General features: G+C 33.6%; 1 protein-coding gene and 1 pseudogene across 1 annotated transcript; one reads left to right on the top strand and one right to left on the bottom strand.

Annotated features, from left to right (window-relative positions):
* Window positions 1-7,886: 7,886 nt before the first annotated feature.
* Window positions 7,887-17,747, bottom strand: LOC124927522 (probable protein arginine N-methyltransferase 6). Its single transcript, XM_047467952.1, has 13 exons — window positions 17,331-17,747; window positions 16,988-17,053; window positions 16,760-16,828; window positions 15,215-15,250; window positions 14,309-14,374; window positions 11,068-11,136; window positions 10,880-10,957; window positions 10,083-10,161; window positions 9,777-9,871; window positions 9,368-9,452; window positions 8,910-9,121; window positions 8,275-8,393; window positions 7,887-8,165 (listed from the first exon to the last, which is right to left on the bottom strand). The coding sequence occupies exons 1-13, from the start codon at window positions 17,568-17,570 to the stop codon at window positions 8,123-8,125; spliced, it is 1,257 nt and encodes a 418-aa protein (XP_047323908.1). The 5' UTR covers window positions 17,571-17,747; the 3' UTR covers window positions 7,887-8,122.
* LOC124927523 lies at window positions 12,418-13,170 on the top strand (annotated as a pseudogene).
* Window positions 17,748-19,096: the final 1,349 nt, after the last annotated feature.

The raw sequence follows: 19,096 nt of genomic DNA, 5'->3' as shown, positions 1-19,096 counted from the left end.
TTCTGTTGGCCGACTTGCTCACTTCCTCGTCCATCTCTTCCTCTACCACCTAGGCTTCTTCCTCTTCCTCTGCCTCTGGTACTCTGAGCATAAAGCACCTTCTCTTCTTTTATTGTCGCCTTCTCCTGGAGAGCCTGTTCAAGAGACTCCCCCTTCTTGTTTTTCCTTCTCTGCTCATGCGCTTCCAAGGACCCAGCAAACTCTTCAATGGTGAGCGTTGATAGATCCTTAGATTCCTCTATTGCGCACACAATATTTTCGAAACTATCTGTCAATGACCTCAGAATCTTTTCAACAACTCGGTTTGATGAAAGACTCTCACCATTCCGATTTAGTTTGTTCACCACGGTCTCCACTCGAGTAATGAACTCAGATACGCTTTCAGACTCTTTCATCCTCATGTTTTCCAGATCGCCCCTTAGGGTTTGAAGCCGGACTTGCTTCACCTGTTCGTCTCCTTTGTTTGCTATTTCGAGTGTATCCCATGCCACTTTGGACGATTTTGCGTCAGCTATCTTCTCAAAACCAGATTCGTCGACAGATCGGTATAGTAGATATAGAGCCGCCCCATCTTTAGTTCGAACGACCTTCAACGCGTTCAAATGGGCATTTGAATACCCATCTGTGTTCTCCGGTTCCTCATACCCAGTCTTGACCACATCCCAGTTATCTTGGGAACCGAAAAGGGCCTTCATCTGCACCTTCCAGTTGTCGTAGTTGACGCCTTTTGTCAACTTGGGTAGCGGGATGCCATTGGTTAGACCTGTCATTCCTATCAAGTGTTTAAACTCAACACACACACCTCACAAGGCTCTCGATCGCTCTTGTTTTTCTCTCTCGGCCAGCGCACACCGCGACGTTCTCTTTTGAGACTAATAGGTTTTCTCACGCTCACCTCACACACAAAGCTCTGATACCAATTTGTTGATAACAAGATGCCTAAATATATCTTTCTTATTATCTCAAATAGATTTTTACAACTCTTTATAGGAAAGCATAGACTCTTCATATGCTTGACTCTTCAAATGACAAAACAAAATTATTCTGCATATTAAATAGCTCCCACCCAAATCTCTTGGTTATCCCACTCACCCCTAGTTATTACTCTAGGATTATTAAACATCAAAAAACTAAATACCTTATTAATTAAAGTTTATTCAACAGTAGGCATGATCGTGTGGACCGCTTGGTGGACAGACAACCTTAGGTGAGTGTTCAAGGTATAACAAAACAGAATATCGTGACAGAACCAGGAGAAGTCAAATGGTCAAATCAGACGGTCTTCAATTGACTTTCTCAACAGCTCTTAAAAGTGTCTCTCGCATATGGGTCCAAGGAGGCTATGCGTTGTACCATGAATTTCACTAGTGGTAGATGGAGAATTCTAAAAAGGAGTCAGTCATCGACTAGACTCTTTGTTAACAATAAAAGGAATGAGATGTCTCTAGTTAACACAATATTTATGCATCAAACTAGACTCGTAGCGGTGCAACCAGAGCTTTGTAAGGTTGAAGCTCAAACCTATAAAACAATGGTACGCGCTAGAAAATAGTCTATTTGTATCGACTGGACGAAGGCGGTTCATGTCAGATCTAAATCTTCTAAATTTCAAAAGTTGGAAGCGCGCCTTGGAGTTATGGCTATATCAGAAATTAAGAACGGTAAAAAAGAGCAATTGAAGTTGATTTGATTTAAATAAAGTTATTAGTCGAACCCTTCAGACGTCGACATGGTACCAATGACGTCTTGGTATCTAACCTAATAATACCGTCTTTTGGTATATATTCAATTCTCGCAGAAGATATGTTACTCCATGAAAAGAAATTAAAATGCCAACAAACGTATAAGACCTTTAATCGAGTAAGGAATCTAACGACTTATTGATGGTCGACTAGTTAATATTGAACATGTCATTGCGACCAAACGCAACATAAGAACGTTCGTAGATAGAGAGGGTACATAGATTCGATTGTTTGGGATAACAATAGATATGTGGAATCATTATCTTCTTAGTCAGACCTATATGCTCCGGTGGGAATAAACTACATTACGAGATTTTTATTGGTGAATCATACTTAGTTTTGTCATAATCATTATGTTTACAGTGTTTTTATCTTTTGAAAGAGTATGAAGAAAAGAAAGAAAAATAAAAAGAGGCGGACTCACATTTTAGTTGACTACTTACTTACTGAGAGTGACAAAACTTTAGGCCGCGATTATATATATATATTTTTGTTAGAAATTGAGATAGATAAGTAAATATATATATATATTATAAACAATTTTTAAATATATTTTAGGTTTTAGTTAAATTTAAAATCGATTGTAAATTAATTTATTTTTTAAAATATTTTTAAAAATTGAGTAAAATCATATTTAAAATACAAATTTTTATATGGATTTTTCTCTTGTTCAGGTAAGAAATTTTTTGTTTATATTAAAAATTAATTAAATATTTTTCATTAATTAATTAAGTGTAAAAACAAAATGTCACGTGGAGTTTAAACACACATGTTTTAGGAAAAACATTCGTAAAATAATTCAAATCTTAAAATTAAAAATTTTGATAAGGAGCTAAAAATGTGTAACAATGAGGTGGAAGAGTGATTATTACATAATAACTATACATAATAATATCAATAAAAATATATTCAATCTTCTCAACATCAATAATTTTTCTTTCTCATTTATTTGACAAATATCTTTTTGTTGTACACTTTAATTACACTGGAAATAATTATTTAATATAGTAAATAATGAGTGGATATTTCTAATTAAATATAATACATTAACATATATTTATTCTAATTTGAATTAATTTTATTATTGAAAATTAAATTTTTTTAATATTTTGAGAGAATAAATTATCAAGCACAAAAAAACAAAAATTAAAGTAATAAACTTTCTCTTTCTAGAAAATCTATCTCAAAATCACCATCAATAGAATTAACTTCTGTTTTTATCTTTATTATATTATTGGATTCTTCAATAAAAAAAAATATCTTAATAAATTTACGGTTTTAGAGTTATTTTAAACTTTCTCTATCTAAAAAAATATCTCTCTCAAGAATCATATTGAAAGTCTTTTTTTCTTAGCAATTTAAAATCAACTCTTATTTTTGACCATTTTTTTATTCTTTGGTTCTTTATTTAGAAATTATCTTAAAAAATTTAAGATTTATTGGAGTTTTTCTTACTTTCTCTTTCTAGAAAAAAAAAAGTTTTCTACGAAGAACCATATTTATTGAAAACTATCTAGGATGCACTTAATGTCCCTTAGAAAGAATGATTCTTTGTTAGTAGGCATGATCGTGTGGACTGCTTGGTGGACAGACCACCTTAGGTGAGTGTTCACGGTAAAGCGAAACAAAATGTTGTGAGAGAGCGAGGAGAAGTCAAATGGTCAAATCGGACATCAGTCTTCAATTGACTTTCTCAACAGCTCTTAAAAGCGTCTCTCGCATGTGGGTCCAGGGAGGCTATGCGTTGTACCATGAATTTCACTGGTGGTAGATGGAGAATTCTAAAAAGGGGTCAGTCATCGACTAGACTCTTTGTTAACAATCAAAGGAATGAGATGTCTCTAGTTAACACACAATATATGCATCAAACTAGGCTGGTAGCGGTGCAACCAGATCCTTGTAAGGTTGAAGCTCAGACCTATGAAACAATGGTACGCGCTAGAAATAGTTTATTTGGATCGACTGGACGAAGGTGGTTCATGTCAGATCTAAATCTTCTAAATTTCAAAAGTTGGAGGCGCGCCTTAGAGTTATGGCTATATCAGAAATTAAGAACGGTAGAAAAGAGGAATTGAGGTTGATTTGATTCAATTAAAGTTATTAGTCGGACCCTTCAGACGTCGACGTGGAATCAATGACGTCTTGGGATCTAACCTAATAATACCGTATTTTGGTATATATTCAATTCTCGTAGAAGATATGTTACTCCATGGAAAGAAATTAAAATGCCAATTGATAAACGTATAAGACCTTTAATCGAGTAAGGAATCTGACGACTCATTGATGGTCGACTAGTTAATATTGAACTGTCATTGTGACCAAACGCAACATAAAAACGATCGTAAATAGGGAGGGTACATAAATTCGATTGTTTGGGATGACAATAGATATGTGGATTCATTATCTTCTTAGTCGGACCGATAATGATCTTAGGGGATTTATTGAACTTGATGAGGAAATTTAATTAGCACAGGAGAACGATTGTGTTTGAATTAAGTTGATCCACAAAGTCATTACCCTTAATCTATTTGTGTTGATTACATAAAGTGATGGTGTGGCATGAACATCCTATTGTCGTGTCTCCTTCACTGAGATCCTCTTCATCGTCAACTCCACATATGTTAGAGGTGTTGACTTTGTTTGGACTAACTATAGACTTAGTGATTACATTATTTTACATTGATCGAATCTGGATTGCTAGCCTTGCCAATGTTGAAAGATTAGTTGTTGAAATGACAAATTCGGGAGAATTTAATATGATTGGGAAGGTGGTTGAGTTGGACAAGGTTAAATTAAATGAGTCCATAGTTTTTCGTGAGCCTGAGATGGAACATCTGTCTTCACGCACCATGGGTTGCGATGATGACCCAAATGTCAAAAAATGAATAATATGCAGGTGATGATATATCAAGAGGTGAGTTCATCAACTCCTCATTCTATTTCGGATTTGTTGTCCGTGAAAGAAACGATTGACGAGGTATAAAATAAATTATGGTCTCTTATAGAAGATATAATCCAAGGCAATCCTATTATAATATTTTATCCTCAAATTAATGTCCTTGAATCGCCAGTTTTCATTCATGATGTGTCTGATGAGGAATCAATGATTTTTGATTCAGATTATGATGTCAACAAGAATATCCAAGTAGAATTCTCGACACATATTATGACGATGGACCCATTGAAGGAGGTCCTTGAACTAGAGACTGAAGGGTGGCCCAATGTGCACGAGATTCCACCCCTCCCGTATACTTTCTACCCAAGTCCTTCTTCATCAAAATACTACCAATATTGTTAGTTGAAGAAGCTAAATGATCTACCACATAATTATATTCAAGTAGGAAATCGTGTCTTGAAGCCGATAAATGGTTATTTTGACTAGATTTTATCAATGATTGGAAATATTATTGCTTGAAACGTTTATGGATTAAATGATGTAGTGAAGAGATGTATCATTAAGTTACTAATGGGAACCCTTGGTTGTGGCATTTAATATTTTAGTGAGACTAAAATTTGGAAGATTGAGTAGTGGATCGTTAGAGATTTATGTATTTGGTGATTGTGTGATTGGGATGCTCTTGAGTCTATAGGAATGTCAGATGGAATTCCTGTTATATGGAATGTAGACATGTATGAGAAACTGGATGTTAATTTGGGTATATATTCGGTTAATATTCAATTAAGAAATCGAGAGGATAATCCGATGGGTAATTTCTGCGGTCTATGGACCGGTTCTTTCACAATTTAAAACATAGTTCTTTAATGAGATGAAGATTGTGGCTAGTCTGTAGGACTTATCAATTATTTTTGCATGCGACATGAATGAAGTTAGATTCTCATTTGAAAAAAAACGGGCCATTATGCATAGTAACTTATTGTGCGAGTTTTCTTAGACAATTAAAGAATTTGAATTTATTGATTTGTCTTTAGAAGGTGGTCAATTCACCTTTAGTAGATTTAATGACAATTGGGGTCACGTTTATTCTTGTATCGATAGATTTCTAATTAGTGAATCAATCATTCGAGAGTTTTCTAATATATTTCAAAAGGTCATTCCATAGAGTTATTCAGATCACTGACCGATCTTGATAGAAAGCCAAAAAATGGAGAGAACATGTCGACCATTTAGATTCAAAAATAAATGGTTGATCAAAGAAGACTTTATATCGCGTGTACTATCACGGGGGTGAATCAAACATCGGTTAGTTCTCCATCAAGTAACCTATTTGTGAACTTAAATAATATGCGTAGACTTCTCAAAAGTTGATTCGTGAAAGATCATGATTTATTTTTTGTGCTAAGATCAATGACTTGTGTAATGAAATTAATGACATTGATGGGACGATGAGATTCGTGAACTCTCATCTAAGGAGTTTAGTTCTCAGATTCACATTGTTAGCAAATTTTTTATAACGTTGGGTTCCGCATCTCCTTTGGAGTGCAATCCATGTGGGTTAAGCACATAGCCCGCTAACACACTTAACCATTTAACTAGGCGTTGAACTTGCCTCTTGACATACACCCAAGACCTCAGAGAAATTGGGGATATCCACCTCTTATTGCCTCTAGGGTAGAAGAGGGGATACATTGTTAGAAAGTTACTCGATATGTGTAAGGAAAAAAATTGGGGCACGCTAGAGAAGTAGAGCTACATTGGTCTGGTTGGTTCACCAAAATATTTAATTATCTAGCGGGGTGTAGCATTTGCAGGGGAATTTATTCTATTTGGAAAAAAATTCGTGAGCAGTCTAGATTCATTGTGGGGGATGATTCTTCAATTAAGTTTTGGGATGACATTTGTTATAGTGTCAAAATTCTAGCTACGACGTATCATGAGCTTGCTTCCATTGTTATATGTAGAAATATCACAGTTAATGACATGTTTGTTCCTCAGTCTAGTGGTTTTGCTATCCGAATTAGATATAAAATAAGATTAAACATTATGGAGACTTCGTCGTATAATAGAGTTTACTTTTGTTAGGATGCAATCAAGTGTCCCAGTTTAGACAAGACATTATCCGTTGGAAAAATATGGATAGTTTTCATGTGGACATTGCTAAAAGTTGTTCGTTAAGATGATTATATATAATTTTTGTTGAGAAAAACTTTGAGAATCAAATATTTCATCCAAAATCTCATTCTTTTGATGAAACGTTATTCACGATGGAATTATTACGGATAATATGTGCATAAAATAATAATGTATTGTGGCTAGCCGTATGTGTTACGAAGAGGTTCAATCAACAATTTACTTACTTTTGCATTGACAATTAATAACTAGTATTTGAAGTCTTTTGTAGACTATTATTTCATTGGGTGATGTCCAAGTCTTTAAGTGCTTGAAAGTTTGAATTGATGCGCTAATATGACATATCACATATTTGAGTTACCAAAAATAATTATTATATCCTCAAAATCATTAATTTTCAAATAATCAGGTTTCTTAATAACCCCATTCCGAACACCCTTGAGAAAGCTTTGTACCTGTACCTTTTATTTGTTTTAAATTTTCTAACATTTAAAAAATTATATATTATATGTATATAATTTGTTAGAAGAATAATAGAAGAGAAAAGGAGAGAGTGAATAATTAGACATTATATCGGTCAAAAAAAGTGTGAGAAGAGATAAAATTGTTTTTATTTTTTTTTTCAATCAAATTGTTGCTGCTCTTTCCCTCTCTCTCTTGTTCCTATTTTCAAAATTTCCCTCCTTATAATTTCTAAATCGATTACATTTAAATTAATAAAATAATTTAGTTTATTTTCAAATAAAAAATTGATGGTAAAAATGATTAATTGAAAACTTGATTAAGATTTTAGTCAATTTATTATTTATTTTCTAGACCATTATCAATTTTGACAATACTATAATTCAAAATAATAGTACGAAATCCTGAGCAGAAAAATCTGAAGTTAACAATTTTCATTTATTTTAAATCTTTCTAGCATTTTCTATAAGCATTACATAAGATTTATAGCTTTTTTATCTCATTTTTTTTTTCTCATTAACTAAAATCACAACCAAATTATATACTAAACATTAGGGATGCATGTTTGAATAATCTTTTCACAATAAATAACAGTTAGCATGTCCTTTCCAAAATCTGCATTCAACCATTGGACAACTTAATCGCTAATTCAATGAAGTAACAGTTTTGGATTAAAAAAAAAATAAACTGCTCAGGTCAAATAAACCTACACCTTTACAACAAAGATGACAACAATCCAACATAAATCTCAACCCAAGAAAATTTATCAAAGCAAGGAAGAATCGCTAAAGTATGTTGATTAATCTGTCTCAGGTATAAACCTACTGAAAAAAGAGAGCAGATAATAATCGATGATCATACTACTCGGAAAGAAGGCTTGGCAGAATCATCATCTCATGACCGATTCTTTGACAAATTTGTTATCACCAGATCTGCAATAAGTTCATCAGCCCCCAAATTAAAGATCATATTGTTTGATTGCATTTTCCCTCACAAAATAGAGATAATAATGGCCATATAGATAGAGATTGTGTTACTCACTCGTATTCCAGATGAATATTCATGAATCTAGCATTTTCTTTGCTTTGTGACAACCTTACAGATCCTTCAATCACTTGGTCTTGTTCCACATCTAATGGTTCAAAAAAGTACACCACTGTCTGCAGAAAACAAGTTTACAAATATTTATCCACACACATGAACGAAATACTAAAATTCCAATGATTCTATTCAACCTTTTTTTATTGCAAGACATTCTATAGTAAACCAGTAAATAAGCAACTCTCAAGGATTTAGCAATTTTGAAAAAATACTTTTGTTTGATATAAACCCTTCAATTATATATAAACTGTTTTGATATGAAAACAATTTTTAGTCGGGATATTTTCCTTTCAAACTCTTAGCCACACAGGGCTATTTTCGTGGACTTGACTCTTATTTTTTTCTCTACACCTATTTAACGTATAAATGGTTTAGTCAACAAATATGGTCCTGCGCTAAAAAGATGTTATCAGAATAGTTTTATAGTTTAAGGGAAAATTTCTAAATTGACGAATAAATTTTACTCTTTTTTATTCATAAACTAGTAATTGGATTCATGAGATGTGTTTGACTGAAATTCTTCATGAATTAATTATACATAATTAGTTTGTTTGAAAATGCATAAGAGCAAATACCTGTTGCCAATGAGTTGGAGGATCTTCAGGTGCAGTGGATAATACAAGTGCTTCATTAGGATTTGACCGCCTCTTCCCTGTTGGAGTAGTAACGTTATTCGGTTGACCATTTGATGTATTATCAGCAAAAGATGAATCATTATCGGTTTCGGTTTCATTTTCAGGATGACTAAACTCCACGTCAAACCAGAATCCAAATCCATGGAATGGAGCTGAAAAGGAAAACAAAAAGAAGTTAAAAAAATAAAAAAGTTTCATATTGGTGAGATCACTAACGGATTCATTAAACAACTATAATGTTCTGTATCAGGATTAGGATTCAGATCCATATGAGAAATAACCAGTAAATTTTTAAATATGTCTCTTATAAAATGTAGTTTCAAACATAATCTCATCCAGATACTTTTCTGGATCCAAAATATTTGTTTCAAGGTGTTTTCACTTGAGTGACATCTTACCTCGCATCATTGATGTAAATTTAAAACTTGTAGAAATTGATTCTAGTTCCTCTCTTGTAACTGTGTAGCAGTCAACATGCTTCACCTGTTAATCATAAGAAGAAAAAGACATGTTTACCAAGATTACCAACCAATATTAAGCAAATTAAGTTTAAATTGCATGCTTCATTGACAGTTTCTCAGACATATCCAGATAAAGATCTCACAATACTCTTTAGGACATCTAACTTTCCCTTCCATCCTAAGACAGCTTTCAAATTATTGGGGACAATAAATAAACAAGCAGATTTGACATATTGAAGTACATATAAAAATTGTAGCCAAAACTAATCCTGAAATCAAATAAAACAATTTCAAGTTACAGTTCATTCTCCTAAGCTTGTTCAATTTGGAAGAACTGGAGTTTTACCACGTGTGGCCAAGTTAAAACATTTTCAGCAAATATTGTCTCCACTGATGGCTCTTCAAAAGCACATTGCTTTGCTAATGGCAAAATAGCAGACACTGCAACAAGAAAATTACATAAATCAATTTATAGATACAATTGGTTCATTCGGGTTGAGCAATAAGGATATAGGAAAGTTTAGAACATAGTAAAAGATACAATTTCTGTTAAAACATAAGAACATTAAATTAATAGTTCTAGAAATCCACAAAGCTCATTTATTCATCAAAAGAAATATTATAGAGAATTTAATTCAATATTTGCACTCACTGTCAATCCCATAGACATTGCGCCAAAAATCGATACTTGCAGCATACCTGTCGGGATGAGTGACAGGTGCCATATACAACTGCACGAGTAAGAAAAGTCAAGAGTGTTGAAGAGAGTTTAAATGCCAACTCCTATGAGTAATTGTGGTAAACCAATCCTATAAAATCTAATTTACAAGTAAACCAGTTCGACAAATCCTCCAGTTACTAGTAAATTACAAAAGAAATGATAAAAAAGTGTTTGGAAGAGTAAGAAGAATCATTGAGCAGATATGGAAAGTTATTGTGAACTTTTGAAACCTTCAAAATCAAAGTAGAAGGTGGAAGAAGCAAGTAACGGAACAATGAGGCTAACTAGCTTATGTGCAAGAGTTAGGTACTCATTGCCTCTACTTAATCCTAGGTCTTGTTTGATGTGAATCATTTGGAACTATCCAATCAACAATCTACTCATTAACCACATCATACAAAACCAAAATATTAAAATATCCTCTATTTTTAAATATATACATTTATTTTAACCAAATAACTTGATTTTCTATAACCTACATTACACAAGATTATTTGGAAATAACCACTTGATGGGAAATATTTGGGACACTGACTTATGTATTGTACACCTTTGTCTTTTACTTCTTTCGCTTTTAAATTTTAAGCTTCAGCCTTTCCCAATAAAACAAAGACAGCGATGTTGCTAATCGTAAACAATTGGCCTCCCTAACAGAAAAAGGACTTGGAGCATGTAAATGCACCAGAGAGGTCAATCAAACCAGAAGAGATATAATAGGAGTTGAATACCGTGGCATAAGAAGGAAGTATCAAACCACCAGGTTTCAGCCAGCGGTCTCTGGCTGTAATAACGCTCCCAAGCATACTCTGGGAAGGCAAGCCACAACAGACACAATCGCTTACAAGAATAGTATTACAAAAGGCACATGGTAATAAATACTTCAGAAAACAAAATAGAAATATATTTAATTTATTACCTCATACAGAAGCATATACCCCATCCATTCTGAAACTATAACATCAACTTCTTCATTAATTTCAACATCCTGTCAACATCAGAGCAGATTATACTTACTAACCTAGAAAAACACTACATAATATGTGTTTGTCCCATAAAACATTTTGTATAGCTTGTATGCCCTGATAACAGAAGATAGAGGCTAGGGCTATGTTGCACGGATAGGATACAGGTATCATATCAAATACGATACGGCGATACGACAAATTTTGAAAATATAGTATACGATAAGTTTAGGATACACAAATTATTAAAATTTATAAAAATATTATATATATAATATTTTATAAATTGAATATTATATAGGATACATTTAGGTTTAAATTTGACTTTGAACCTAACCTGATTTAAAGAGTTAGTTAACCATAATATTATTAGTAAGGAGTAAGGACGGTTAGTTAAACATACATCTATCAGTATCTAAAGGACTGTTAATATATTTCAGCAAAACAAAATTGGGCATATTCGAATGAATTAACTTTTTTTTTCAGATTAACGTAACTCTATTATCATGAGGGCTAGTGCAGCTGTTTCATGGGTGAATTGGGGAAGAAAGGGAATGAAGTCTAATATTAGGTCAAAATATGTCCCTAAAATAATTATTTATTTTCATTTTGATACTAAAATTTTTATTTTTGAAAATTCACCCAAAACGTATCCAAACCGTATCGGATTGGTCAACCCTAAGAAAAGTCAACGATACTTATTTTTCCGTATCCGATACCCGTTTTGCCGTATCGTATCCGATACTTCGGAAAAAGAAATTGAAGTATCGATGCTACATAGGGCTACGATGATTTTCTTTTATTCCTGGAGGAGGCTAGTGTAATATACCACCACCATTACCGGGAAATTTGATCAAATGACCCTAAAAGTAACCCTCCTCTCAAAACTAACCCTGAAAAAATGGTTTTTCAAATATAACATTTTTTTAAAATTTTTGACCATTTTACCCTTACTATATTTTTTTTAATTCCAGTAACCTTCCCTTTTCCCCCCATTTTTTCTTCTTTTTTTCCCTCTTCTCCCCGGAACCGACCATTGCTCTCCCTTCACTCTCTTCCCCGGTTTCCTCCCCGACGATTGGCAAGCCAAGCAACGACGGACGATCGCCAAGCAACGACGTACGCCGGACGATCGCCAAGCAACGACGTACGCCTCCCCGCAACCATTCACCGCTTGCATATTCTGGTGAGTTTTATTTTTTTCCCCGCTCCATTTGCATGCTGTGTATAATATGTTTTAGGGTTTTAGGTTTTTAAGGTTTTAGGTGAATGTTTTTCTGGTTTTTAGGGATCAAATTTCCCTTCCTAACCGTAAATACAGAAAGAGAAAGAAGACCGAAGAAGCAAACTTGGAAAATGGGAGTGGAGAAGCAGATTTTGAAAGCTGGAAACGGTCCCAAGCCTGTCGTCGGCCAAACCGTCACCATTCACTGCATTAGATTTGGTTATTTCTTTACCTTTCTCTATATTTCGTTCGATATCTAATCTCTGTACTGCATATTTGCTCTAACTCCCACCGTCTTCCTTTGCATGCAAGCAAAATTGGAGATCTTACTAAAAAGTTTTGGAGGTACGCTTACGAATCTATTGAACTTCAATTTTGATTTCTCCTTTTATCGATCCACCCCTTTATCTTATTTTTACTCTTTTTTGTTTGTTTTTTTGTTTAGCACAAAGGACCCTGGACAGGAGCCTTTCACTTTCAAGATCGGCCTGGCCTAGGTTCTGTTATTAAAGGTTATAATACTCTACAATCTCAATTCATTCGTTTGGTTCTGTGCTTAATATTGCAATTGATATGTTTCAATAATGTTATATACATGGAATGGAAGTTATCAACAGTCAATTACTATTATAGTTTGTTTAATATTAAATGGATGTTAAAAAATCTGAACTTCCCCTCTGAAACTAGAGCTAAAGAAAATCTCTCTCTGTTTGTATCAGGATGGGATGAAGGTGTTTTGGGAATGCAATTGGGAGAGGTTGCTCGTTTGCAGGTAATTTTTGGACCATATATTGCTTTGTTGTACCGTGTTCTATGAATTTTCATTGAATTGTAAGTTTGAATAACAAAGCAAAATGCAAGATCAAGAACTGCAGTTTAGGAAGTCAGTATCGATTAAAGTTCAGTTGTTATCCAGGAATGGGATCTAGAATTTTAGAATGACCATTATCTCTCAAGGTTAAGGCATGAAATGGAAGAACAGTTGGAGGGCCTATTGAGTAATAAGGTTGAGATATCGTATATGCACAGAGAATCAAATGCATTAAAGGAGAAACTTGATTTTAACTTTTTAGTACATGAGTGATGGATAAATGTGGATTATGAGATTATATTATGTTTATATAGTTATTGACATCGATCATGTTGATTGTAATAACAGTGGCTAGTAAAAAGCATTTTGCGTGGGAAAAAAAAAATTAAGAAGGGCGTGGGGCGCAAAAATCATTTTGCGTGGAAAAAAAAGTAAAATTTGAGAAGGGCGTTGGGCGCAAAAAAAAGGAAAAAAATAAATTTAAGGGTAAAATGGTCCAAATTTATTTAAAATAGTTATTTTTGCAAAAAGTTATTATTGAGGTTAGTTTTGAGAATACCCTCTTTTGAGGGTCATTTGATCAAATTTCCTCCATTACCCAACTTCAATCAAGGTATTCTTAATAGGAATCGAACATGAGACCCCCTCAATCTCTTAGTTCAACACTCTTACCAATTAAGCTATGCAGGGTGGGGTAGTTATGGTGAATTTTAACCAAATTTTGGGGCATTTAAATATGGTTCTCTGGTGTTTGGATTTGGCTGAGAGAAATTGAACGACTAGATCAATGAGAACGTTGATAAACGTATGCATTCCATGTGCAATATATAAGGAGTTTAAGAATTCTTTTTAACATTGTTAGCCAAAAAGATAACTAAGTGGAGAATTTGAGCTATTGAGTTCACAACCAACAACAAAACGAGTGGGCAAAAGACCTTTTCGAGCAAGTTAAAAGGAAGTAGATTCTAAATTTTGACAAAGAAAATATCATATATATCAATATGGACTAGCAATAATAGTAGAAGCATCAATTTTGATTTTAGCTTCCAAATAAGGCCAAAGAGAGCACACAGTACAAATAGCAACAATTTATTGGCATACTTCGAAAGATACCTTTTATATTTAAAGAACATCCAATAGCATGTTATGAGAAGCATACCTCGACACGCCCATGCAAAACAATAACTGTTTCAGATAAGTTATTGGCCTTCACAACTTCATGTGCCTGGTAAGGAAGAGTAATTTCAAGATGTGTCACAGGCTCAATTCAAAATCAATATGAATTACAAACAAGATTTAACTGCTAAGTTGCTTCTATTGAAATATAGGATAAAAGTTCATTTGTTTCCTGAACTTGCAAAAAATTCTAGTTTTGTTTCCTCATTTTTTGTCGGGATTGTTTTGCTTTCTCTACTTTTAAAAAGTGGCTCAAATTATTTGCCGTCATCGTTTCTTGAAATTATTACAATTAATTAATACAATTAACAATTATTAATATGAATTATTCAATTTTTTGAAAATGGAATTTGAATTATTCAAAGTTCTTAATCATTTCTACACAAATTTTGCAGCTGTTTAATCTCAATCGTTTACAAATGTTTGTATTTTCTTTCTAAAGCGAATGCATATGACATTAACGGAATTAACCAAAAATTGACGACGCAAAGAAACTTGGGCAATTTTTTAAAGTTCAGTAAGCAAATCTTGATCGTCGCAAGTTGAAGAAGCAAACGAGCTTTTGATGCAAGCTTAGGAAGAAAAATTAACTTTTTTTCCTTAATAAATGCATAGTTGGTTCAAACATGGTTGCTAAAAAACACTAAGATGCCACAGTACCTGCAACTGCAAGTATTAATTGATTTGCATGTTTTGATTTTAACATGATATATAAAGATGCAATTGTAGATTTTAAAAAGTGTCATCAATTTTTACAGGATCTACTAGATTCTGCCATCAGTAAAGGGAGGATTGACATTTATAGAATTCATTGAGCCTGAGAAATACTATAGAATTAACATAACAGAATACAAGATGATTTTGTCAATAAAAATGAATGATACAATACCTGCACCGCAATGCCACTAGCATCCACTGCATAGACCTGTACAGGTGGAATTGTACAATACAATATCAGTACCTATATAGTGCGATTGTAGAATAAAAAAACTAATCGTCCCTCTTCAGAGAAGAAAGGAAATTGGCGAAGGTCCTCTAATCTGCTTAAGGTTTTTTTTTTATCTAAAGAGAAAAAAAACACAATACGCTGACGCAGAGAGAATTTATATCAATGAGGTAGGTGAACAGAATACAGGAGGAAGAGGTTGTTAACTTTTTCAGGAAAAATAAAGAGTAAGAGTTTGTTTGAGCCTTTGAGGTAGGGGGTGTTTGATAGAATCTGATTATTTGGAAAGAACGAAAAACAAATGGTGAAAAAGTGACTTATTTGGGGTTAAATGAGTCAAATATCCTTTGTATTTATAAGATGTTATAAAAAATATAAAGGGTATTTTAATATTTTAGTCGATGATTTGAATGATTTGATCGTTGATAGTTTGGATTAAATCCAATCAATCCTTCACCAAACAAGACCTAAGAGTACAATCTGTACATTTTTGGCAGTAAAACCAGCAACAAACAGAAAAAGCAATATTGCAGATAAATTACTGATGCACCTAAAATCATAAACAAATATCAGATTGATCTGCATAAGATTTCAATATGAAAACCTAGAAGAGCTCTAAAAACCCCCCAAATGGGATCAAGACAAGGACAAAGATTTCACATTTCAGAACCATTTTCCTCAACAACCATTTTTTGCTCCAAAAAGCTTGTAATTCTGCTATGGGAATCAGATATCTTACCCAACCAAAATATGACATTTAATCCTTTCAGTAATGCGCCCAAGTCAGCTAAATTTTGTTACTTCGATATTTGACAAGGGTAGTAAGTTATATTTATTTATGTGGCTGCTGGAGGCACCTTTGACATAGATTGAATTTAGAAGTAAAATTGCTAGAGTCAGAATGGTGAGCCATATAAACAAATGACCATCGGAGTAAGAATGTTAAGGCGGATGTGCAGTGAATACAAGAAAGAAAAACTTTTCTCTTTTTTTGGTTAAACAGAGGCTGCCTGTTCTTCAGTTGATTAGAGTAACAACTTCCAATTTCAAACACGGAGCCTACTGGGAACAATTTTGTTTATAACTGTGGATCTAGATTGAGAACTGATTGAGAAACCGCCAATTATATTTTGAATATGTGATATAATAAATTCAGATACACCTTATTTCCAAATATGATCCCATCTATATTTGAGTGAGAAATCTGACAAAAAAATTGGGTTTCCAAATGAAGTTAGAGAACAGAAGTCCAAAAAAGAGATCAAGCCAACAGTTCAACATTGTTTATTACTTCATCAATTTCTCAACCTTCTCGAGTTTCAAGAATAGAAGCTAAAGATCTAATTGTAGTACGCTCACCATGATTACTTAGTTCTTTCTCCTAGTCATCCTATACTAGTTTCCATTTAAGAAAATCCTCTGTAATCAACTATTAATTTCTATCCACAAAAACAATACATCCAGTAATATGAAAATAAGAGATCTTACTCGTTTGGCTCCAGCTTGGGCACAGAAAATAGAAAGGATGCCCGTTCCACAGCCAACATCAACCACAACCTGAAAGATATAGCGAATAAATGCATTAGAGAACTTGCATAAACAAGAGAGCTTCTAGCATTGATGAACAATGGGATCTTTCAGGGAAATAGACAGTAACCCTTTACAATTGAGAACATGTCATAAAAATCAAAGGTCAGTAGATGATGGTAATCTCACTTTTCCAGCTAAGTACTTCTGATTCTGCATAATGGCTTTCCTATATGTTTCCGTTCGTATCTGGTCCTGCATCGTCCAAAAGGATACATTTTAGCAAAGAAAATGCAAAGGCTCAAAACAATCAAGCGGTCTGAAGAAAAGTTTCAATAAGGGTATCATTTAAACAACTCGTACATACAGGTTACTTGATTTTTGTTAGATTCGGACGCAAAATCCTATACTAAACCCTAGACGAACCATTCTTGCAGCAATCAAAAAACGAAAGTTCATGAAAAACAAAACGCAGACCAACACAGATAACTACTAACTGGATATGGGGAATGAACCGAAACTATAAACAGACCTTTATCATCTCTTCGTGGATACCAACGTGAGAGTAAGAATGGAAGTAGGCCTTATCGAAGTCCGTACATGGAGGAGGAGGAGCTTCTATCCCTGAATGTGGCGGCGCGGCAGAAACCGTAGCCGGCCCGTCTCCCCACTCACGCGACCTGGCGCGACGATTACATCGTCGGAGTTTCGGTGTGGGACCCATTTGCTGGTGATGGTTGCCGTTGTTGTAATCCTGGTTAGGTGGAATCATTGTTATGCAGCGTTAGCAATTGAAGGCACAATGCACTTGTCCGTTCGCTCAGAGAGGCGAGCTGAGAGAGTACTGGCTCTGGCTTTATCAACGTATCAAGCGGGAGGCGCGAGCGGAAGACAGACAAGACTGAGAGAGAGAGAAAGAAACTGTATATCCAAAAACAAAGAAATCTCCTTTCTTCCTGTTTCTTGTTTTTGTTAAAAAAAAAATTACTACAAGGTTTAGTTGTTAGGCATTTAGGGTATGAAACCCTAAGTTATTGGGAATTATTTTTTGAGGAAAATATATAAGTAAAAGTGAAAGATATTTTAATTAATTATTTAAATAATATAATTAATGAAAGGAAGGAAGGATACAAAAATGATACATTATTTATAAATTATTAAAATATCTCTCACTCCATATAACAACAACAAATCAAATACAAAATCCTAACAAATTCTAACCTCTAGTTAAGTCATGGGAATAGTTTAAACTAAATAAGTTTGACCAATTGTGAATTACTATTTATCTCAAAAAAATTCTAAACAAAATATTGAAATAATATAATTGAGATTAACACCTAATGTTGTGTTTGATAATATTTTTCATTTGATTTGACAGTTTTCTAAGTTTGATTTAGATATAGAGTTGGAGATGTTTTTCTATTGGCAAAATAATTCCTTATTCTTCCTGAAATACATTTCCTATTTCAAATTCAAGGATTTCTATTTCTAATCTTTATCAGTTTTCTTGTCAGATTGTCTTCCATCGTTGCCCTTCCTCCAGATCTCATTTTCTCCCAAATTTAGACAACGCTGAAGACTTGTTCGATTTGTTCTTCAACCCTAGCCGCCGAATCCACCAAATCGTCGAACCCTAGCGTTGTTGCGAGGTATTATTGATAGTTCTTTCTATCTCAAAGAAATTGTTCGTCCAAATTGTCTTCCATTGTTGCCCCTCCTTCAGACCTCATTTTCTCCCAAGTTTAGACAACGCTGAAGACTTGTTCGACTTGTTCTTCAACCCTAGCCGCAGAATCCACCAAATCGTCAAACCCTAGCGTTGCTACGAGGTATTATTGATAGCTCTTTCTATATCAAAGAAATTGCAATTGATTTTTTACTCCAGACTTTTTGGTTGCAAGCATGAATTAGTTAGACGTAATTGAGATGGAAGTTGACGAAACTAATGAAACTGTTCTGTTAAAACAACACTAGGGAAAATACATAGTAACTGTAGACACTCATTTTTCACACCAAATTTTATAGTTTATGCTTTTCATAAATCTGAGTCTATAAAATTTTCTCGAATTCATTCACGGACTCATTGCACGATTTATATTAAAGACGATTATTTTTTAAAACAATTGAGTTTTTGAAAATAATTGATTTTGGATTCTTAATAAAGTTAAGGTAGTAATTTGTCTATGTTACAACACTTAGAGAAGTTATTATACTTAAAATATTCAAGGTTTTATTTAATTAATTACTTGGGTATTTATAAAAAATAAAAATTAAAAAAATTATTTACAAAATATATAT

Source organism: Impatiens glandulifera, chromosome 2 (assembly GCF_907164915.1).
Source record: "Impatiens glandulifera chromosome 2, dImpGla2.1, whole genome shotgun sequence".
Taxonomy (NCBI): Eukaryota; Viridiplantae; Streptophyta; class Magnoliopsida; order Ericales; family Balsaminaceae; genus Impatiens; species Impatiens glandulifera.
The sequence above is the reverse complement of the archived record's forward strand: the minus strand, read 5'-3'. Positions and strand labels throughout refer to the sequence as shown.